This window comes from Populus trichocarpa, chromosome 4 (genome assembly GCF_000002775.5).
Source record: "Populus trichocarpa isolate Nisqually-1 chromosome 4, P.trichocarpa_v4.1, whole genome shotgun sequence".
Classification (NCBI taxonomy): domain Eukaryota; kingdom Viridiplantae; phylum Streptophyta; class Magnoliopsida; order Malpighiales; family Salicaceae; genus Populus; species Populus trichocarpa.
Window position 1 is genome coordinate 11,353,933 of NC_037288.2, and position 24,451 is coordinate 11,378,383.

Below are 24,451 nucleotides of genomic sequence, written 5' to 3' on the forward strand. Positions count from 1 at the left end.
TCAAGATGAAAGTGAGGAGCAATTTGTGCTAATAATATATTATAAAATTATATCTCAAGAAGCATACAATAATAAAACAATATAATTAATAAATAGTAAATATAATATATAAGAACAATGGAGATTAGGGGGGTGAAGAGAGAACACTTTTATTTCATATGAATTTGTAGTTATATGTGTATATCATATTCTTTCAACAATGTTCCTATTTATAGATACATGTACATAAATACTTGTAAGCTCAAAGGTCATAAGAAGATATAAATTCAAATGAACTTTAAGAAATTCAAATGAACTTGATGATGATGAAAGAACATAATAATAAAAAGGTGTAGGAAGGCACTTAGACATTCATATACAATGTATGATTGTATAACATAATATAAAACAAACATGTGTCTTATTATGTTTATTGAACATATTTATTTAAATTAATAAAAAATAAATCCATACCTGAAAAAATCATGACTTAAAAGATAAACACAAATAAAATTGTCTGAATAAAATCGTGTCATAAAAAATATTACATAAAGTCGAAGATATCTGCAAAATAATTTAAAAACTATTTTTCTTCTTCTCCTTTTCTTCTCTCTCATCGCCTCGGGTTTTGCATCTTCCCTTTCAAAATTAAATGTGTCATGTTAGTTTATATTTGTATCAATTTAAGTTTTTGTTCTTTTAATTACTATTTATTTTTCTTTTAATGTTTTTTGAAGTTTTTTTAGTTGATTTTTTTCTCAGTTTCGTCTTTCTCCATTATTTTATTTAATTTTTTTTGTACAATGTTCTTGATCGAGCCATGAATTTAGCATATTTTCAAGTTAGGTTTTTTTTTATCCTTTTTAAAATTAATTTTTTTTAGTTAGTCTTATTATGTTTAATTTGTTGAAAATTAAACTTATTTTTTTATTTATTTTTCTCTTTAAGATTATCTTATTTTCATTGAATTTTTTCTTTGTTAAAAAAAATCATTTAAGTATTTTAAGAATATTTAGAGTGTATTTTTTAATAATATTGACAAATATTTATTTTTTTTATTAGTAATTATCATTTGCAATTTTTTATAATTATATTATTAAATTAATCAAACTTATTAAACTCAATTCAAATCAATGAACAGCTGATCCCAAATCTTTCTAGCACTTTTAAAAACATTATTATCATATAAGTGTATTTTTTATATATATTAAAACCAGCTCGTAGCATAGTACTGCTGGCCACTTATACGGTGATTAACCATGGAGCATATTGCAGCAGCATGTTTAATGTTCAAAAGAAAAAAATAACCTGACATATTTATGTGGACTCGAAACTGAAACACAGTAAATATTGCGTTGGGATAAAGTAGAAGTCCATAAAAAGTTCGACAACATCTAAGGACGCAATTCTACTGGCAAACAGTCCACTCTGAGGGTAACTATTTCATCATTACATGCCCCACACTACCATGAACCATTCTATCCGCGTGAAGCCGTCACCTGAGCCAAGCAAAATGGGCTCTTGGCATCAACACCAGCGTCATCTTCAGCAAAATTAGCAATCAATTTCGCAACCCATTTGGGATTATCCACATGAGGGAGATGGCCGGAGTCATATACTTCTCGAATAATTGCATTAGATAGTTCAGAGTGCAATTTCTGCATTAAATTCGGTGAAGACATTAGGAAGAAAACCCTACCTAATAGCCTTGACGTAGGTAAACTTACAGTAGTGAACTAGCATTAAGGGCTGGTAAGTTTAATAGATTTAGACGCAAGGCAAAGTAAGCTTTACGAACAAGGACAACAATGTTTCCAAGTAGATAGAACAGTGATGACAACTTCTAAAAGAAAAATAGATATGATTAGGATATTACCACTACAAGCTTGTAGCTCACAATCTGATCTTTCTCACCACATATGATAAGGGTTTTGTGCTTTACCTGTTTAATAACAACAATACATGCAGAAATGTGGTATTAACAGTATGCATCATCCAATAACTTCATATATATATATGTCTTTGTTAAGGCTTTGACCACAGCTGAGTTCTATCCTCCACACTGTTTAAAGCATGACCGATCGATGGAGTTTATTATATTATATCCTCAATGGAATGAAGATGAGCAATTCTATTCGATGAAGTGATTCATTGTTGAAGCTTGAGTTTATGCTTCTTTAGCAAGAAAATAGTTTAAATGTTTTAACTCCCAGAATTCGCACCAACACATAATCTCTCTCTCTCTATTCTTTCTATATCATGAAGTTGCAGTAGCATACTAATTAACATGTATCTCATGAAAGTTAATTCATCACGAACTATATACATGGATTGATTCACTAAGTCATCATCATCAACTAAGAGTAACTTCACTAAAATATATACAACAAATTGATATAGATGCTATCCTTTCTTATCATTTCAGCATGAAAATCAATATTGTACCTGTTTTATCTGGGAAATAACATTATAGCCCCCACTTAACATGAAACTGACAGTTGCATCTTTCCACCATGGTAGCAAACAATGTAATCGGCCAACCTAAATCACGACAAGAGAACAACATAGGCATCAAGTTACACCTTAAACAAAACTAGGCAAGACCTACAACTTCGACTAAAAAAATTCAACTGCATATACTCTAATTCTCGTTGGTTTTGAAAAGAAAACAAGTCTCGTCAAAAGAAAATATCAGGGAAGAAAAATAAAATAAAGTGAGAGAGGCAGATTTTTGTCCGAAAAAGAACGAGCACACTTACATTAGTCCAGTCCAAGATTGTAAGGAATGGAATGTTATTGAAGGCCAACATATTTGCATAAAGACGTAATGGGAGGCTCTTTAACAAAGAAACCTGATCCAAAAAAGATAAGGAAAAAAAAAAAAAAAGAGAGCAAAAGGTTAGACACTTGATCAGTTAAAATGAATGTTATAAAGTAGTATATTACAGAAGGGTAAAACTTTAGACGTACCCCAGCATAGGCTACCGATTCTGGTAACTTTGCAAGATGTCCCGTGCCTTCAGCATACACACTTGGGTTGATCAAAACCAGCTTCTCAACCTATCAAATATAGAGATCATGTATTATAAACCAAAGAAATCATGACTGAAGTAGATACTAATTAACCAGAAACTAGAATAAGAGCAAAACCATAGACTTGTAAGAACATTTTGACCTACAATTAGTCATCTTAAAATTTTCGGACGATTTTATTCTTGGACTTGGACAGGTTAGTTTGCCGCTGCTGATTGGTAATGTTTTTCTTCTTCTACTAACCCCACACCACCATCATGCACCTCACAAGTTAAAGCACTATGATCTTATATCTGCAACTTAGGGCAATGGGAAAAACTGAAATGGTTTCTTTTAAATTCAATGTTCAGACTCAATCATACAGGTTTAAAACTCAAATGATAGAAAAAACTTGTCTAGACCTCTTGATTCAACATAAACCTCTCAAGTGAATTTTTCAACAAGTCAAAATTTTGTTGGATTCTTCTCCAATCATATTTTTCCAAGGACTTCAACTGATTTCAGATTTTGATTTGAGTTGCGAGCATGATCAATTGATATCATTAAAGAGATTCACATTTGATACATTGACATGAACATAAGACTGCATATTGCAATGTAGAGGAGTTGAAGGGCAACGAGTAATTGATAAGATAAGTACTTACAGCTTCTGGATAACGGACTGTAAAATCAATTGCAACAGAGGCGCCAAGACTAGGTCCAACTAATATCATTGGCCGTCTGATGTGAGACTTCCAAAGCTGGTATTTAAACGAGAAAAACATCAATTAGTTTCTGAGCTCATGGTCTTAAATTCAGCTACACACATGATCACACACATTGACTCGCATTGTTCAAGCCATGCAAAGACATTAATAATCAACTCATATTTACAAGAAAAATACAATTCGTGGAAAATGAAAGCATTTACAGCACAGAATAAGATGTAGCTAAGCGATTGAAACAGCTCTTCCAAGTTTCGAGAGCCAAAGAATTCAAGAACAAACCTGATAAAGGTGATCACGCTTGGATGCCATGTCACATGGTGGACGAGTTTCTATAACATATATCAACAATGATCACAATAAAGAAAATGTTGAGAGAAATTAAGAACGGAAAGTGTAGAATTCAATACAGTTTACACATGAGAGTTGAGTTGGTTAGACTTAACCTAAATCAGAGAAGCCCCACCCTAGAACATCAATAGCCCAGGCTTCCAAACCAGCCTCCTCGAGTAAGGGAAGTGTGCATCTCCATTCCAAACAAGAACTATATATGTAATGCAACATAGTAAACCAACGTTAGCGTTGACACACACACACACACACACACACAGTTTCACACGCACAGGTAACAGAAGGAAAAAACTTAAATAATTGTTGTGATCATTCTATGATAACTTGCATGAGAATCAAACCTGTCAAAGCAATGCAGAAGAACCACTGGGGTGGTCTTATTGCTTTGTCTGATGAGTGGTTTAACACAACTACTCATGATACAACTTTTAGAATATCCAATCTGCAATTATGACAAACAATAAGCCTAGAATGAGGGGCTACGCAAAATTCACAATATTTATTAATCGTGGCCTAAAGCAAATGGGATTTTTGTACGGGTTAGAAACATTGTTAAGTGCTCCAAAATGATTGCTCAAGTCTTGATAACTATTTTGACCAGTATAAGGTTTAACTAACCCAAGGCTTTTTGACTTTTTCAAGGCTTTTTGACTTTTTCAATCACTTGAGGGTTTGTCCCTGCCTAGTTCTTTGTGTATTTGGGAATTTTTTTATTAAAAAAAAAAAGAAGGTAAGCAGTTTACTAATAACACAACCAGTGTTCTTTTTAACATTTTCATGATGGCATACTTAGAGGCAACAAACTGATCTAAACCCATGGTGCCTAAGCTCGAAATAAGGTGGAAGCTAGCTACCTTCTCTATTATCTTCATATTCTTACCTTCTCTTTGTCATGATGACACTTGGTTCATTTTTCATGCGTTCATGGGTAACAAGCCAAGTTTTATGTTATACTCTTCTTGTTTATTCCCCTGCTTGTTCAAAGCATTTACCATCTTCAGAGCTTTATGTTCTATTGACCAACATCTAACTCAAAAGCTGAGGATAGACTAATATTGAGAAAATCATAGTTTTTAGACCCGGCCCAGTCCAAAGCCCGGGTTCCGGGTTTTGACCGGGTCACCCGGGTCAATTTATTTTTTTTTTAAATCAAAACGACGTCATTTTAGTAAGAAAAAAAAACAAAAGTCAACGGGTTGCAACCGGGGTTTTGACCGGGTCTTACCGGCTCACACTGGGTTTTTCCTTCCCCTGTTTTTCTTCAACCCGACCCGGTTCCAGCCCCGGGTCGGGGCCGGGTTTTAAAACTATGGAGAAAATTTATTTGAGGGAATTTCTTTTAATAAAAATATACATGTGGTACAACTATATTATTTTTTTTTTTTTTTTTTTGATTTACGTGGGGTGTCCGGGCCAGCTTACGCGCACCACGACTATTCCCCACGGCCCACTGGACATCCTGCAAGCCCAGGAGCAGGTAATATTATTTTAGGGATATGTATTTACAACTATATTATTTTAATTTTATTGTACCTATGTTTTTAATGTCTGGTGCTTTCAATATGCTAATATTATTTTAGGGATATGTATTTCATTATTATATTATGCATGTTGGCAATCAAGAATTGAATTTTAGGAGAGGATGCCAAAAAATAATCTTGTAAATACAATATTATAGGTAGGAGTGAGCATTCAAATTTTTCATTTCTAGTAATTACATAATTTTCTTTTTATCTGATCCGGACTTTTTTTCTTTTACCCAATCACGAAATTGTAGTTACTCAAATTTTTGAACAATTATTTTTTTAATCTATTTTTTAATTAAAAAAACACAATTAACTAACCGAAGTGAAGCTCAAGGAAAGAATTCAATTGTCAAAATTAGATATAAGGAAATTTAATTTCTAAAAGAATTAAAACACAACTCGACTCAACCTGTCAAACTTGCGATGTAAATCATGATAATAAGATAACTTCAAAGAAAACAAATAAAATACAAAGTCTAATTCCCAACCAATACAATATTGAAGGATAAAAATAAAAAAAAATAAAAACCAAATTTATCTATATCAAGGAAGGCTATCTATGAAGGTCGATGGCCGCTACATGCGCCTCCCAAGTGAAACGCCCTTCACACACGCCAGCCACTTTTTATTTTTCATTTAATTCAATCCCTAAACACTTGTTTTAGTTTCAAATTCAACACCTAAAGCTTAAATTATTCAAAATCAATGAAATCGAAATTAATTTTTCCAAGCCAAGTATTAACTGTTCACCAAATTTTTTCCTTGACACTACAAGAATCCCGAGTCAATTAAACAAATTACCCAGTCTCATCTTAAATTAATGCAAGTTGAGAGTATAAAATTAAAAAAAAATAAAAAACATAAATAAAAAGAAACTGTGACGCTAATACATTTCACAATAATTTCATGACTGTGTCTACAGTGAAACCCCCGACAGTTTTAAGTTCTTCGTGATTTACAAAACTATACCAAAAATATGAATAACGCATGCCGAGGGTTAACATTGTGGGACAGACATCTTGTTCTAGAAAAACAAACAAGTCATTTTCTCCATCTTCGTGTCTCAAAAAAGATCTGCGGCCTCTATTAAAACAGATCCATGGTGCCTAGGCACGAAATCAAGTGTCAGCCATAGACATGTATTGTAATGTGGGAAGCAAGGCTCTGCACGAATACATTTTTCACCCTCGGGGCATTTTTCTGCTAAGCCCTAAATACATGGGAAGCAAGGCTCTGCACGAATAGTAGTTACTGTGGAATGCCATTAAAGATTCAAGAAGCGGCATCGTCACCAACACAAATATGTTAAATCAAATCCATGGTGGTCGTCAATCCTAGGAATGAAATATGGTACGAATAAAACTGATTCTTATGTATATGTAGTACCAATAAGTGTGTAATAAATTTACACAACCAATACTAAGAAATTCGAATGGTGAATGCCCGATGGTGGACCATGAGGTGGTTGCTATGTTGTCCTGGGTTTCATGGCTAGTCAACGTCAATGACACTCTTGCTCTCCTGTTGAAAATGCCCAACTATCTCTTTCAAGTTAATTGCGTTGTTTTTTAAAAAAAATTATTTAAAAATATATTAAAATAATATTTTTTTATTTTTTTAAAATTATTTTTAACATTATCATAGCATTGAAATATTAATAAAAAGATTGCAGAAGGTAAAACTGAGTCTGTGAGACATTTCTCAGATCCTCGAATATAATAAGTATTTTTTTTTCCTTTTACCGACTAGAGCAGGCCATGGATGGTGAACCAAACCCAGGAGGGGACCGACAAACAAGTTCCAAGAGAGGGTGTCTCTTTAAACAACCGGCGGACACCTTTTCAGATACGAAAGGGGGAAAAACAATGGCTGTTTGTGATCTCTAGGCATTTCCTCAAGAACAGAATCTTTTCACTGCTCCAGTCAATAATGCTACTTCCTTACCCAAATATATATATTCCAGAGGAAGAATTTCAGGCAGCTTTAGTAACGTTATTAAATTCTCAAAGAAAGGAAAAATTAATGAAAATAAAATATAAGGATTTGATTTTATAGATCGAAAACAATGTGTACATGCGTAGCTTTCAGTCATCGGTTCTTTAATTTCCACCAAAAATCTTCACGAGAAAAAGAAAAATAATGCGAAATTAATATCAACAGAATAAACGCAACACATGATACTATATTATATTACATTTATTTAGTCACAAAAAGCAGATAATCCCTTGGCTACTACGCTAATCATAGAAATGATAATAACGTATTAACATTAATAATAAACATAAATAGGCTACAGATTAAACAAGAGGGAGTGGAGTAGAATAAGTAAATTATGATGATCATGACTAACCTGCACAGGTAACCTCTCTATTCTTTTAGCCAAAGATCTGGCAAATGGGTCTTTGATTCTCTCTACCTCTTTTGGAAGAAATGAAGGAAACTCGGCATCACCAGCTCCATCAACATCAAAAACTTTATGCTTGCTAGCCTTTAAACTCGCACATTTTTTGGCCACATTGCCTCCCAATAATGGTAGAGACCCAAGCTTAAGAGACATGGTCATGCTTGAAAGCTCAAAGAAACAGAAGTTATTTCTTCCAACTTCCGATGGAAGTAGCTAGACAGGAAAGGGGAGGGACTAGCAGAGAGAGAGAGAGAGAGAGAGAGAGAGGCGGGCTTAGGCCTGGCCTGATTGCACTGAGTAGTTGAGACGTGTCCAACACCTACAGGAAAGAAAGCTACCGTGTTGTCTCTTATGGCTGAAAGTATGAAACTAATTTTATATATAGGGAAACCAGACTACGTTAAAGTTTTACTGCAGTACTGTGTACCTTGTCTTTGTCCATTAAGTTTTTTCGTTGCTTTCACGCTGTATTTATTGCAAAGGAAACTTGAAATGAGTAGGCCTTTTTTTTCTTTTTTCTTTTTTCTTTTTTCTTTTTTCCTTACATGCTAAGAGAAGAGATTCTATTTGTATTCAAGAAAAAAAAATAGTTTGGTATTTGATATACAGATCATGTTTGTTTTCAGAAAATTATTTTCTTGAAAATTATTTTTTTTATTTTTTTATATTTGATAAACACAAGAAAAGTTAGTCAAAAAAACTAAATTTCAGTTAAAGAAAAAAATAAAACTTTATAGCAGAAAAGTATTTTCATTCTCTTATTTAAGGAAAACACTTTTCTTTACTTAAACAAAATAAAACATGTGTTGTCTCCTTGTGACAAGCAAAAAACATGTGTTGTCTCCTTCATTTTCATTTTCCTTGTTTTTTTATTTTTTTTTAATTTCCTAGTTCTTTGTTATTTCCTAGTGCTTTGGTAATAACAAATAGAATAGTGAAAATTTTATTCACATGGAGGATAAATGAATATGAGGGAGACGAGAATATAAAATATAAAATATAAAATGAAAATAAGATTTTTTAAAAAAATAATATATAGTTATATTTTATAAAATAAGCTATATATGAATATAGGATATAAAAAAAATTCATCATTACACTTTTTAGATTTTATTCTTTTAATGTAAGTGATTAAATATTTATATTTAATATTTTCATATATTAGATAAATTTGAAAAAAACATTAATTCATTAATAAATTATTTTCTAGTTCATTTTCCATAACATAACCAAACACCGGAAAGTGTTTTCCAGTTTATTTTTCATAACACTACAAAATATCAGAAAATAATTCACTTTCCAAGAAAACAACTTTCCAAAAGGAAATTACTTTCCAGCAAACAAACGAGGCCTAACACTTGTTTAACTTTCTCCACTTGGTTTTTTCATGAATCATGACTAATCATCTTATAGTAAAATAGTATGACTAAATAAATATAAACTTATATTTAACTAAAATTTTATTTTTATTATTCAATACAAATTGATTTTTAATGAAAATAATTTTTTATTATTAGAAGAAAGGACAAAAATAACTTCAATATTATAAAACTAGTTAGGAAAGATGATTTTTTACCAAGGAAATGATAAATATTTTTTTTTTGAAGTTATTATAGTCTCATTACCTAAATCACAGGTTTAACAGGTTAGCCCGTGTTGATTTGAGTTTTTTTTTTTCATCCTTTAACATTGGGTTTGTTGGAAATTGAGCCCGATAGTATTGTTTTTTTCTTTCTTTCTAGGGGTTATCTCGATCGCATGACTCGGGTTGTAGATTTGACAACTTTGTTAACTCGAGTTTTTTGTTCTTTTTTTAATTTAATTTTGTTTTCAATTTCATCCTTCAACACTAAGTTGATTAAGAATTCACCTTCATGATTTATTTTGACTTATTTTCTATAAGATTATCAAGATTTTATGATCCGGGGTGTAGATTTGACAAGTTAACTTAAATTAATCTAATATATCATCCAATATGCATCATATTTTGAGTTTATAATTATCCTTTTTTATTAGAAAACATGTTAGCAAAGTTTAGATATTTTTATGTATAAAAAAATCAATCTAACCTACAGCGAGCAAGAGTCAACGAACTAGCGAAAACTTAATGCTTTTGAAACTAGAGCTAAGCTTTGAGTTAAAAAAAAAAGAAAAGGAAATTAAGTTTGAAGTGTTCAAAATAGATTTGATATGTATTTATCCTTTTTTTAAAAAAATTGTTTCCAGGTATATTAGTATACACATGTACATATATTCATACAAAAATGCATCATAGGAACTAGCCTTACTAAAAGGGAGATGTTCATACTCTATTATTTTTATTATTTTCTTTCACATTAAGGACAATGCGAAATTTAAGCTTAACCTTTGAATGATTCGTGTGATTTCATATACATAGGAACTTTTTTAAATTTAAGCTTAACCTTTGAATGATTTCAGTGTATTTGGTATTGTGGTAACTTTTATAGTTGTAGTTTGAAAAAAGTTATTTTATAAAAAATATTTTTGGTTGAAGTTGGTTTGGTATTTATATATGTTTGATTAAAACTGTGGTTGAAATTAAGGTTGAACAAAAAGTAATTTAATGTGTTTGGTTAATAATGCTTTTCAAATTGAGGTTATATATATATTGATGGTTTTTAATTTAAATATTGTAAATTTAACTACTGCTATTACATCATGAAATAAATAATACATTATATAAAATATTTTTTATTGTTCCATTAAACTATCAACAATTCCATCACGTATAAAATATATCCGACAATAACTACAGTTTCCTTGGTTTCTTAAGCGCGCAACAACATCAAGTAAAATATCACCAGGAACAAAATTGGGATTGCGATCAAATTCTGCAAATGCTACGTCATCAAGCGATCTCTGTCTAATTTATGTAGTGTCATTGAATAATGTTAAACACTAGTTTTTCGAATAAAACACAATTAAAAATAAAAAATAAAATAAAATATTTTTATTTTACTGGGTCGGATCCGGTTAAATGCATTTAGCTTCGGATCGGACCCGGTCCGACCGGAACAGTAGACACATTCTCAACTATTCACACGAACATGAACAGTGGAAACAGTGGAGAGTGATTCACTCTCCACGATAAAAGAAGCAGCTTGGAGCTGCTTTTAGTAACACTATATTTTAAACGCAAATAATAATGGTGTTTATAAATAGTAAATAATGTTTTATTCATTATTAAACAATTATTTTTCGTGGTTTATTTTAAAAATAGAAGCTTCATATATGTGGAAACTTTTTTAAATTTATAGTCCAGTAAAGGGGATGGTTTTAAAAATATTAAGGCATTTTTTATACCAAATAAGGGTTTTTTTAAAAAAATATAATTTTTTAAATATGGAGGGTTTTTTCTATCAGAATCTTAACCTTTGAATGATTTGTGTGATTTTATAATATTTAAAGAGGTTATTATAATTTTTACTTGTCAGTGAATTACTAAAATGTTGCTTTTTATAGTTTCTATAATTTAAACATATCTAATAAATAATGAGGGTTTAGTCATTCATTTAATTTACACATTCCCTCTTGACTACAAAGTAAATTCTAACAATTTTTTAATAAAAAAAAAGATGGTATTATTCTTGCTCAATGATATATTAATTTCTTATGATAAATAAAAAATAAAAGGAGGTGAAAACCCAACATCTTTTTGTTATACTGAGCTTTTACTACTTCCATGTGAGTGTGACAAGGTGAGTTCAGAGTTGAAAGACACCGCACCTGCTGCAGCAGAAGATGACGGCGGCTCCCCTGCTCCTGCAGAGAAGACGTGTGCAACTATGCCATCCCCATGAAAGGTGACTTTCTTTCATGTCTTTAATCGCTTTTTTTTTCATTAGATGGACCCGAGACGAGACAAGCATTGATTGGAATTAGATTTTGGTCAAATTTAACTACTGACAAAAGATTTGGAGGCTCTTTTTCTTTTTTCAATATAAATATAATTCTCCGTCTATATATATATATATATATATATATATATATATATATATATATATATATATATATAGAGAGAGAGAGAGAGAGATTAAAAGCAAGCCTCGAAATGAGAAACAAAGCACACAATACATTTAAATTTTAGAGAAAAATTCATAAATTAAAAACTAAAGTAAATAATTAGTTTATATAATAGAAAGTTAACTCTAATAAATCAAAACTTGATAAATAAATCTTAAAATATTAAAAATCTAAAATAATTAAAATAAAATTTAATCCAAATAAACCCTTAAATATAATTAGCTGTAAAATAAACTAAAAGATAATTCAACTAATTAAAATAAAATTAAAGTCAAATCATAAAATCTGTTAAAATTGCACCGGCCTTTCCTTGGATGAAAAGCCCCAAAGCAAGAACCCAAACCTCCCACAAACAAGGAATAAGGTCATTAATTTTATTTTTTTGGTTTAATGTGGGTGTCCAGGCCAGCTTGCGTGTTCCTTGACTAATTCCATGGGCCTTGAAGTTAATGATCATGTAAGTCTCCAGTAGCCATCATATAAGCAACCACAGGACTCGAACCTGAGACCACAGAAAAAACAAATTTTTTTATTCTAAACTTTATTATTGAACCACATATGGTTGATATTAATTAATATGACTGAAAATGATGTAGCAGCAAGGAGAGCTGTTACAGTGACAAACTCTGCCAAACAAACTGTTATAGACTTATAGTGATAGGTACACGCAAGAATTAGACAGCATTGAAAGTGAATGAAAACCACAGTCACAACAAAAATAAAACCATCACCTAATCTCTAATAATAGCCTATGGAAAGAAGAACAAACAAACTGGTTCAATAAGTTTTTTTAAGTTTTTGAACCGAACCGAAAACCGGTTCAAACCGATTAATTTCGATTCGGTTTCGTTCGGTTTTTTCCCCTTCCAAACTGGTTCAAACTAAAATTATGATGTTCGAGCTAATTTCATATTCAATCCACTCCTTCTCCAGGGAATGTTACAAGGCCTACCAGTTGCAAACAAATAGAAAGCAATTCTCAACATCATGCATGCACCCAAATCTCATCCTATTGAGGTCACCAAAGATCTGATCGAGTGCATGATTATTGGATTCAACCAAAAATATTTTCAAAAGCAATTACCAAACATCACTGTAGGGAAAGAATTAAATAGAAGCGTAAGCAAGTCTTGACCAACAGATGAACCTACTAAAACTGTCAAGCACCACAAAGCTACAACGTTTGGGCCACAAACATAAAGATCTGAGAGATGAGAGACAAAGATAGAGAGCATGGAAGAGAAGAAGACAGATTTGACTTTGAGAGATGAGAGACAGATAATAGGTAGAGTGGGCGGCTGAAGGAGCATGGAGCTTAAGCAAAGGAGCATGGAGCAGGAGCTTAACAACTAACAAGTAACAATCGTGGAGCTTAGCATGAAGAAAAATTAGAGAGGAGAGATGCAGGGGAAGATGCAGAAAGCAAAAGGAGGGGGGAGATGCAGAGAGCAAACTTTTTTGTGAGGGGGGCTGAATGTTACTTTAGGTTTAGGGTTAGGAAACATTCTATTTATACTTATTTTTTTTTTTAAGTGTTGGCCTGGTTGAACCAATTCAGTCAATCGATTTCAGATTTTGAAAACCGAAACCGAACCGAACCAGAATTTTTTTGTGATTTTTTAATCGATTAATTTGGTTTTTTTTTCGGTTATTTTTTTGCCAGTTTCTTTAGTTTAATCAGTTTATCGGTTTTTTTCTCACCACTAGCCACAGCTAAACCAACCATCTAAAGCCAATGCAAGTGTAAAAATAAAGAATGGGAAGCATTGTCACGCCAAAGCTGCCTTTAACCCTCCTGCAATCACTCTCCCCTGAAAAAAGCCATCAACCCCATCTATCAAGAAGCCTAATCTTATCCAAAGCTCACCAGCAAGCACGTCAAGAAAGCTAGGCCGGGGGCCAGCCAAAAACAATTTCAATGTAAAAAACAAATTATGTCAGTGTGAGGCAAATGTTTCTAAAATAACAAATTCAAGACTTTTATAGTTGATTCAATTAGGTTTTATAAGCTCTAACAATTTAATGTATCAATATAAAAATTTAATGATAAAAAATAAATTGATAAAAAATCGACAATGAAAAAAAAGTAAAGAAACCTTGACTCGAGCTCATCCGGGTTAGCATATCAAATATGCGACCAAGTCATGATTTATGGGTAACTCTATTAAAAGTAAACTAAATAAATCTATGAAGTTCAATTATAAAACAACTCAATGTTGAAGGGCGAAACTAAAAAAATAATTAATTATAAAAAAACAACAAAAAAAACTAAAGTCAAACCGGGTTAACTCATTAACGCAACGACCATGGATATAAGATTGAGATAACCCAATAGAAAAGAAAGAAGAAAAAAAATCATGAAGACTAATTTTCAATTAATCAAATGATGAAGGATGAAATTGAAAAAAATAAACTAATTTTTAAAAAATCTAATGTTGAAGGATCTTATTTGTTAAAGAAGAAAAAAATTAAATAAGAAAGTGATAACCCCATAGAAAGCAATATGGAAAAATTTTGAAACTCAATTTCTAGCAATTAAATTGTTATAGAACAAAATTGAACAAAAAAAAATATTATTAAAAAAAGGTTAAAACAAAATCGACCCGAGCCCACCTAAGTTAACATGCAAAATCTACAATATGATCATGATATCGAGGTAACACCATCGAAAGCAAATAGAATAAAATTATGAAGCTCAATTATCAAACAACCTAATGTTGAAGGGTGAAACTAAAAATAAAATATTTTAAAAAATATTTGAAAAAAAAACCCAAGTCAATATTAGGTTAACTCACTAACCCCACAATCATGGACATAAGATTAAGATAATCATATTGAAAGAAAAGTGAAAAAAAGAGAGCATGAAGATCAATTCCCAATAAACAAAATGCTGAAGGATGAAATGATTTTTTAAAAAAAAAAAACCTAAAAAAACCAAAGTCAACTAGTGTCAACTTTTAAAATCCTGACCTTAGCCATAAGCCCGGGACTAACTACATAAAACGAAACCCTAAAAAATAATGAAGCAAAATTTTTAATAAACAAAATATTAAGGGATGAAATTGAAAAAAAAAAGTATAATAAAAAAGGATCTAAAATAAAATAAATTGCAATAAAAACAATGGTGACCAAATTTGACATAAAAATAAATTAAAATAAAATGTTGAGCAATGAAATAAAAAAAAATTCAATTAAGAGAATGATGAAAAAAAAAACAAAAACCAAATTGAAGACACAAATAATATATATATAAACAAAACAAAATAAATAGCAATTATAAAAATAAGAACCAAATTAGCTATAAAAAACAAATGATAGGACACCTTTATATTTTGGCATGACAATGCAAAACCTGAGGAGAATAAAGAAAAAACAGAAGGGGGAAAAAAAAAGTTCATCGGAGCCTAACTATTGTGTCGTCGTGTACATATGCCTCACCACTAGGAAGAGCATGTCAAAAAGCTTTCAACATCACCATTTAAGGAATCATTTTGTCGTCTTATGATGCCTCATGTGTCATTCAAAGATGAAAGAGGCACTCAAAATGCTAGCGAGTGCGTTATACGCATGAGCCATTTTTTGTTTTTAAATTATATTTTATATTTATTAAAATATAATTTTAATAAATATTTAATAATTTTCTCGGTGAGATGCCAGACTCAACATCGGCTGAACCCAAGGAAATTCTTTTATATTTTTACTATTGCTCATCTTCTACTATCTATTTTCCACAAAGACCATCACCAAGCAATCTTCTCAATTGATAAGGTAATTATTTTAGCATATCTTTTTAAGACTTAAGAGAGTCTATAACAAGGTAGGCCCGATGATATGTCAGACCCAAAACAATTGAGTTTGGCGATTAGCTGAACCCAACAAAACATGAACTCAATTTATTTGGGTTTAGCTGACAAAATGGGTCTAGCGAGATGCTAGACCCAACATGCTTAGGTTCAGCTGTCAGCTGAACCCAAGGAAACATGAGCCTGGTGAGATGCCAGACCCAACATGCTTAGGTTCAGTCATCAGCTAAACCCAAGGTAACATGATGCACATGCCTTTTAACTTAAGTTTAACTTAAGTCAGGTTATATCTCATGTTTTGAGTATTCAAGACTAAGGAATCTTGCTTCTAAAATGATTATATAAATCATTCATGAATGAGGTAATGATTTATCTACACTTATAGATGTACAAAAGGTCTTTTAAGGGACCTACCATACTTATTATCTCATTAATCACATGTAAGTAATATTTGTCCCTCATTAATGTCACTGAAAGCAAGGGACATTTCAGTTATTCCCTTCTTTGAAAACGACAAGGTTAGAGAGTATAAACACCCCTAAACCTTCTAAGTAAGAGGTTCCGAACCTTTTTTATTTTTTAAGAGCTTATATATATTTTAGAGTATTAATCATCTTAGAGTATAAAAACAAAGATAAATTATTCTTGGAATTTAAGGCTCTTTTAAATTATTTATTGTCTTTCCCATAAAGTTACTAACTTTATCATCGGAGTGTCTTTAAATCCCCCGACTGGAACTATTTTTATAAGTACTTAGGGCTTTGCTATTAATTTGTGTTGTGATGTCGTGGTCATACAAATTAATTATCCTAACTTAAATAAACAAGATAATATAGAGTAAGTAAGGGGTCGATCTCACGAGAAAGGTCTAGTTCAGCTTTTTATGCTAGATGATATGAAATTGAAGGGGTTTTGAGGTTATCTAGGTTATACTATGATAAATAGAATAAAAAAATCAAGCTAAATTAAATAAATCCAAAACTTATCAAGAGAGAAAACCTTGGTCTCAAGTAAACATCCACATATGAAAATTAGATATGATCATTGAAACGATACGTCAATTTATATTATATATTTTTTTAATATTAGTTAGTTAACCGATCTGCAGTGTAACTAACTCTAACCATTAAACAACCACAGTGCCCGCACTAGTAATTTAATTCAATGGCAGCCTTAAAAACTAAATAAGTTGATAAATCTAGATAACATAACTGTCTACAGTCTATTTTTGATTTGATCGAATGTTTTCTGTAAGATTAATAACATAGATCCACCACAATTATTAAACTTAGTTGCTTCACAAGTTTAAATATCACAACTTTGGTTTTGATAGCAAACTTAATAATAGATTGTTTAGAATAATAACTTAGAGTCCGTTCTAACAATCAAACTAAACAATCATTGAAAATAAACATGAGAAAACAAGCATACTCATCGTATAAACGAAAAATAAAAGGTAAAATAGATCTCATAGTTCTTAAAATCTGAAGGTTTCTGTGTCTTCGCAACCAAGAAAAAAAACTTAGCCTTGCATGTTGACATGATCAAAGAGTTGATGTCTTATCCCAAGTTCAAGAGTGTCAAAGTAATAAATAACCCGACAAGACCGGGGTCGATCCACAGGGAGGTCAACTATATATATATATATATATATATATATATATATATTATTTCTAATACCATTAGTGGATCCTCTAACCTTGACATATGTTTTTATTATTGTTTAATCCTCACATTAATCTCACATCTCAAATATCTCTTTAACTCTTTGTTACATTATATATATATATATATATATATATATATATATATATATATATATATATATATATATAATGTAACAAAGAGTTAAAGAGATATTTGAGATGTGAGATTAATGTGAGGATTAAACAATAATAAAAACATATGTCAAGGTTAGAGGATCCACTAATGGTATTAGAAATAAGTATAGTATAAACTCTTTTTATTACTCAACTGGAAACCACACACAAAGGAGGTTCCAATCGGATGATTAATCCTTAATAGTTCATTATAAATTTTTAACATGATCATATTAATTATCTTATTTGATAACATCATACTTTTAAATATTGTTAGGAATTCATGATGCTAACTTATGTTAACAACCAATCAAGTTCCTCTCATAACAACGATGTCGGCCGAAGACTATGAAGAATCAAGAATTTATTGTACCAAGTGTTATACAACACAAATCTACATTAACCATTTACCAAGCAAGGTATTAAGAATTGATAAGATAAAAAAATAAGATATATTAATAACAAACTTTCTTGGATATAAACATTGAAGTTCATGTTGAGTTTATATTATACATATTCTAACACCATTAGTGAAACCTTTTCACCTTGACATAATTAACTTAGCTAGACATAATGAAGAAGAAGAACATAAATAAACAAGATAAAAACATAATTATGATATAAGTTAACTAAGAGTAGTAAAGGAAATGAAAAGCATAAACAAGATATTAATGAAAATATAACATGAAATAAAACTTGAACATTACAAAGAGAGAGTAAGCAAGAAAATGGTCTTGATCTGAAAACCAAGATACCTAAATGAATGACAAATACCTCCTTTTATAGGCTAAAATTCGAAACTATTCATTTGGTAATTGATTATTGATGTAGTGGCCCATTATTGATTTAATGGACTTGGTGGACAACAACACTCAAGCATTTTGGCTGGATGAAATGACATTGATGCAATCAGAATTTGGCAAAGTGTTCTTCATGAAAGTGTTGGCAGTTATCTCCTCTTTCCACCCATAAAATTTCAGAGCATTTAGATCACTACAGATCGAGATATGGCTAAAAGAATGAGTAGTGCTTCTTGTGGACGTGGTGGATAGCCCTCAAGCTCTTGTCTGGATGAAATGTCATTGCCAACATCAGAACTTGAGCAGGTGGTCCGCATGAAAGTTGTTGGAAATTGTCTTATCTTTCCACCCACCAGATTTGACGTTATTTTCCGTTCTAGAACTCTAGCTATGGGTAAAATTCTGAGCAGTGTTTGGGCTTGATTGTAGGACAGATTCTGACTTCTCTTTTGTGGCCAAGCTTTGAATTTGCAAATGGCAGATTTGGGTCTTCCACTCTTCATGAAAATTATAGGCCTATTTCTTAGCTTTCTAGCCATATAAACCAAACTAAAATCCAAGATCTACAGCTCCAGATATGACCCATTGACTGAACAATGTTCCAATTTGAATTGAATCAGCATCTCTTTTCTAAGCTTAGCATTTTCTTTGTCCTTTCACTTTCAATAGTTAATCACATCAATCAATCATTTGAATTACAAGATATTCTTGCATTTAAAATGAGCATTTACCATAAATTAAAGCTATCTTATATTATCAGACTTGTTATTATAAAACATGCTCTAGTTAAGGAGTTATTGATAATAAAACTTTGATAAAAATACACTTTTAAGTACTAATAACACCCCCCAACCAGATTATTACTAGTCTATAGTAATCAAAGCATTAAAATAGAAAAATAATTTGAGATATTCTTTGTCCTTTCACTTTCAATAGTTAATCACATCAATCAATCATTAAAAATAAAAGTGCATTTTCTTTGTCCTTTCACTTTCAATAGTTAATCACATCAATCAATCATTTGAATTGTGAGATATTCTTGCATTTAAAATAAGCATTTACCATAAATTAAAGCTATCTTATATTATCAGACTTGTTCTTATAAAACATGCTCTAGTTAAGGAGTTATTGATAATAAAACCTTGATAAAAATGCACTTTTAAGTACTAATAACACCCCCCAACCAGATTATTACTAGTCTATAGTAATCAAAGCGTTAAAATAGAAAAACAATTTGCAAGTTCCACAAAGTAAGGCATTCATCATTCAACTTTCATTAATCTATTCAAATAAAAAAACTCTCATTAAATTTATATATCTGCTTCATACTATTGAAATAAGATATTAATAAACCTTATTTTTATGTGTTCAATGTATGAAAACATAGATGATGGGGCTTTTATTGGAAGAAAACAATATTTTGTTGTAATGTTTTTCTAAAGTTAACTTCCTTAGGTTGGGATTAATATCTTCTTTTTTTTTCTTATATATACACACACACACACACACACACACACACACACACATATAACTTAAAACACAATGCATCTTTAACCAATGCAATGAGCTTTCGGCTAATGACTCCCGGACCAATTGGTCTTAGGGCATTAGGTGTTGAGACACCCCTACGAGCTTAGTAACTCTAGTTGCAGATACTAAAATATAGATAATGCAATGTTTGATTCCCTTAAGCTTTTCTCCTCAACCCATGTAACAAGCACTAGGCCAATAGCTCCCAAGTCAGTTGACTTTAGGGTATTAGGTGTTAAAACACCCCTTCGAGCTTAATTGCTTAGGTTAGGGAGGCTACGAAACCAAATTTATCTACATTTTTATTTATCATTTTTTTGTTTTTTTTAAATTATATACTATCTCTTTCCCTTAGTTATTACCTTTAACAAAAGAACAAAAATAATGTAATAATCCAATGTGCAACCCACAAGCATATGTTAAAGTGTGTGTGTGAAAATGAAGGTTTATGAATACTTGTTAAATGAATATATGAGCAGAATCAAGTGATAACAATGCGAGAGTTTGTAAACCTGAATATTTCAAGAAGTGTAATGATAGACCTTGTTATGAATGTTTACTAAGATGCGTCTCAAGAGTCAATACTCATTACTCTGCCATCTTAATAATAACAGTTTTGTCTAATGATTTTAATAACAACAAAAACAATTTTTTTAAAAAAAAATTTAACTACCCTCGCTCTCCAACCAAAACGAGATATTGTCCTCAATGTTTTAATGTAGAAAGGTAGAGTATAGAAGACATCACCTAAAACAACGATTACTGACAAACCTGAAACACACTTAAACAAAAATAAGAAATAACATAACAGAAAAAATAAAATAAAATTATGCTATTAATAAAACCAAAAGACACAAGGTTTTACAAACTAAGCCAGAAACAATAAAATAAAATTATGCTATTAATAAAACTAAAAGACACAAGGTTTTACAAACTAAGCCTCAAATCCAATTTAAGCTTTTTACGGCCTTCCATGTTTGACCAATCTATTCGACTCACAGAGGAATCAATTACAGGGATGCAAGCTTGCAGTTGATCAATCAGTTGTTCAGCAGTAGCAGCAAAGATTATGATTTGTCGTGCCGAAGATGTAAGAAAATTATGTTCCATAGCATGATCAAGAAAAGACAACAAATGATCATAAAAACCATTAACATTTAACAAACTTATAGGTTTTTGGTGAATGTTCAGTTGGGCCCAAGAGAAAATATGAAATATCTCTTCTAATGTGCCCAGACCACCTGGCAAGGCAATGAAGGCGTCAACATGAGCAAACATTGTATCCATTCGTTTAAACATTGTAGAGACCTGTAGTTCCTCTCCAACTGTTTTTCCAATGAGATCCACTTTGGCTAAAGCTTTTGGAATGACACCCAAAACTTGACTGCCTCCTAAAAATGCAGTTGTTGACACACTCCCCATTAACCCAAGGTTGCCTCCCCCATATACTAAATGAATCTTTCTTTCAGCTAGTACCTGACCAAGATGATGTGCTGATTCTAAAAATGTTTTTTCTTTCCAAAAACTGGATCCACCAAAAACACAAATATTTTTTATTTGATGACCTGAGGAACTTGCCATTGCTACACGCTTCTATATCTGTTGAATGTATGGGTTGAGTAGAAATAAAGGAAAGGAAGAGAAGATTTTATAGATGAGAAATTCAAAATGCAATCATATCACCTATATGTAGGCTAGCTGTAGTCTCTCTCTCTCTCTCTCTCTCTCTCTCTCTCTCTAAACATGTGTATGTACAAGTAGTTGTGTGGCTCACATCTTTCCTTGGTTTTACATCTAAGAACAGCTTAAACGCCCTCTATGGGTCGAGGATAGGCTTTCCATCCAGTTTTCTTAAAAACTGGCAAACAAGGTCTTTTTTAGTCAAATTCCCAAGACTATGTCGATCATGTTTTTTATGAAATTGGGGTCATAAATCATGAATTGCATGATGCACATCTCTACTAGCATGCGTCTCAAGAGTTAATAGAAGATTATCTAAAGACTCCTTATTCAGGCCATCTTTAATGAATTGTATTTTATCTTCACGGTTTACGGAGACCATTCCTAAAGAACGACATTTTGCATTATAAGTCCATCTAGCACATCTGTGATAGACTTTCAGTCGTTTTGCACGACGTTTCTTTGCAAAAGTGCTTTTACCTGTTCCAGCCATGTATGAAATAATATAATTAGAAGACTCACCTGATAATCGGACCTTTGCTTCAATTAGCCAGCGAATATTTTAAGGAATTCCATAGTTCATTAACAACCTTAATCTTTCACACCTAGTACGGTAAATTTTTGTAATCGCATTTTGAGGCAAAGTGGGAAAATACTTTTTCAATTTTTCAAGAGTGATGTCCATTTTTCAAAAGAGAAGTGGAGAAGAGATGCAAAGAAAAGAGAAGGAACAAGGAATTGAACAAATATATATATATATATAGATATCAGTTATCATGTGAAACTGAAAGAACCGTCTTAAGAGTCACGGAGTACCGTTATCCGCCATGTGACCGGGGTTGGAGAAAGACTAGTAAAACAAAAGTCACACAAAAAAGAAACACAAAAACAATGTGAGAAAAACAAAATAATCAATCTTTATATATAAGATCAGTCAAATCAATGGATTCATTTTCACTAGGAAAATTATCAAAGTAAACTTTCAAATGATGCCCATTTACCTTAAAAACATTGCCATTCTTTGGATTCTCAATATCAAAGGCCCCAGAAAGATACACATGTTTCACAATAAATGGACCACTCCATCTTGATCTTAGCTTTCCAGGAAATAAGTGGAGTCAAGAATTATAAAGCAAAACTTTTTGACCAACATCAAATGTTTTTCACAAGATTCTCTTGTCATGAAACTCTTTGATTATTGTTTTATGAATTTTTGAATTCTCATAAGCATCATTTCTTATTTCCTCAAGCTCATTTATTTGTAACTTATGCAGCTGGCTATCATTATCAAGGTTCAAATTAAAAGCTTTAATAGCCCAGTAAGCTTTATGTTCAACTTCCATAGGCAAATGACAAGGTTTTCCATAAACCAGCCTATAAGGTGACATACCTAATGATGTTTTAAAAGCAGTACGATAAGCCCAAAGTGTTTCATTAAGTTTTAAAGACCAGTCTTTCCGATTAGGGTTCACTATTTTTTCCAAGATTTGTTTGATCTCTCTATTAGCAAGTTCTACTTGTCCACTTGTCTGAGAGTGATAAGGGGTGGTAACTTTGTGTGTGATTCCATATTTTTTCATTAAAGATTCAAATGGCTTATTGCAAAAATGTGTTCCACCATCACTTATCATGACTCGAGGAATTCCAAATCGACTCAAGATATTTTCTTTCAAAAACTTGATCAATGTTTTATGATCATTGTTTCGACTTAGGATTACCTTTATCCATTTTAAAACATAATCTACTACGACCAATATGTACACAAAACCAAATGATGGAGCAAATGGACCTATGAAATCTATACCCCAACAGTCAAAGATTTCAATGACAAGGATAGGATTTAAAGGCATCATGTGACATTTTGAAATAGACCCTAACTTTTGACAATTTTCACAAGTTTTGTAGAATGCATGCGTGTCTTTGAACATGGTGGGCCAATAAAATCCACATTGTAAGATTTTTGCAGTTGTCTTTTTTGACGAGAAATGATCCCCACATGCCTTAGAATGATAAAATTTAATGACACTACTTACCTCATTGTCGGTAATACATCTTCAAAATATTTGATCAGGATAATATTTGAATAAGTAAGGGTCATCCCAATAAAAGTTCTTCACTTCGTTCAATCTTCTGTCTTGGGTACTCCAATGAGCTGCAAATCTCCTGTTGTAAGAAAATTGACAATATTAGCAAACCAAGGCATTGTAGCAACAGAAAGTAAATATTCATCAGGAAAGTAATCATTGATTTGTGTGATGTCAGATGTGGAATCTATTATCAATCTTGACAAATGATCCGCGACAACATTTTCAGTGCCTTTCTTGTCCTTGATTGTGATATCGAATTCTTGAAGTAACAAAATCCACCGTACCAATCTAGCCTTATAATCCTTCTTAGAAAGAATATATTTTAATGCTGCATAATCACTAAAAACAACAACAGGTGAGCCAACAAGATAAGATCGAAATTTTTCACATGCAAATACTACTGCAAGTAATTCCTTTTCAGTGGTAGTGTAATTCATTTGAGCACTATTTAAAGTTTTACTTGCATAGTAAATCACATAAGGTTTCTTATCTTTTCTTTGTCTTAAAACAGCACCCACGACATAATCACTAGCATTACATATTATTTCAAAAGGTAATGACCAATCAAGAGGTTGAATGACAGGAGCAGAAGTAAGTAAATTTTTAAGTTTAACAAAGGCTTCTTCACAATGTTCAGTCCATTCAAAAACAGTATCTTTTGTTAGAAGGTTACATAATGGTTTAGATATG

General features: G+C 31.5%; 1 protein-coding gene across 2 annotated transcripts; it reads right to left on the minus strand.

The window, feature by feature from the left end:
- Positions 1-1,313: 1,313 nt before the first annotated feature.
- LOC7461185 (uncharacterized) lies at positions 1,314-8,368 on the minus strand. Of its 2 annotated transcripts, XM_002306037.4 has the most exons (10): positions 7,944-8,360; positions 4,409-4,509; positions 4,163-4,260; positions 3,999-4,048; positions 3,657-3,752; positions 2,950-3,039; positions 2,739-2,831; positions 2,425-2,520; positions 1,856-1,921; positions 1,314-1,637 (listed from the first exon to the last, which is right to left on the minus strand). In XM_002306037.4, the coding sequence occupies exons 1-10, from the start codon at positions 8,154-8,156 to the stop codon at positions 1,458-1,460; spliced, it is 1,083 nt and encodes a 360-aa protein (XP_002306073.2). In that variant the 5' UTR covers positions 8,157-8,360; the 3' UTR covers positions 1,314-1,457. The 2 variants fall into 2 exon arrangements, with proteins under 2 accessions (XP_002306073.2, XP_024454945.1); XM_024599177.2 differs by lacking the exon at positions 1,856-1,921 and having other exon boundaries at positions 7,944-8,368.
- Between the last annotated feature and the right edge of the window lie 16,083 nt (positions 8,369-24,451).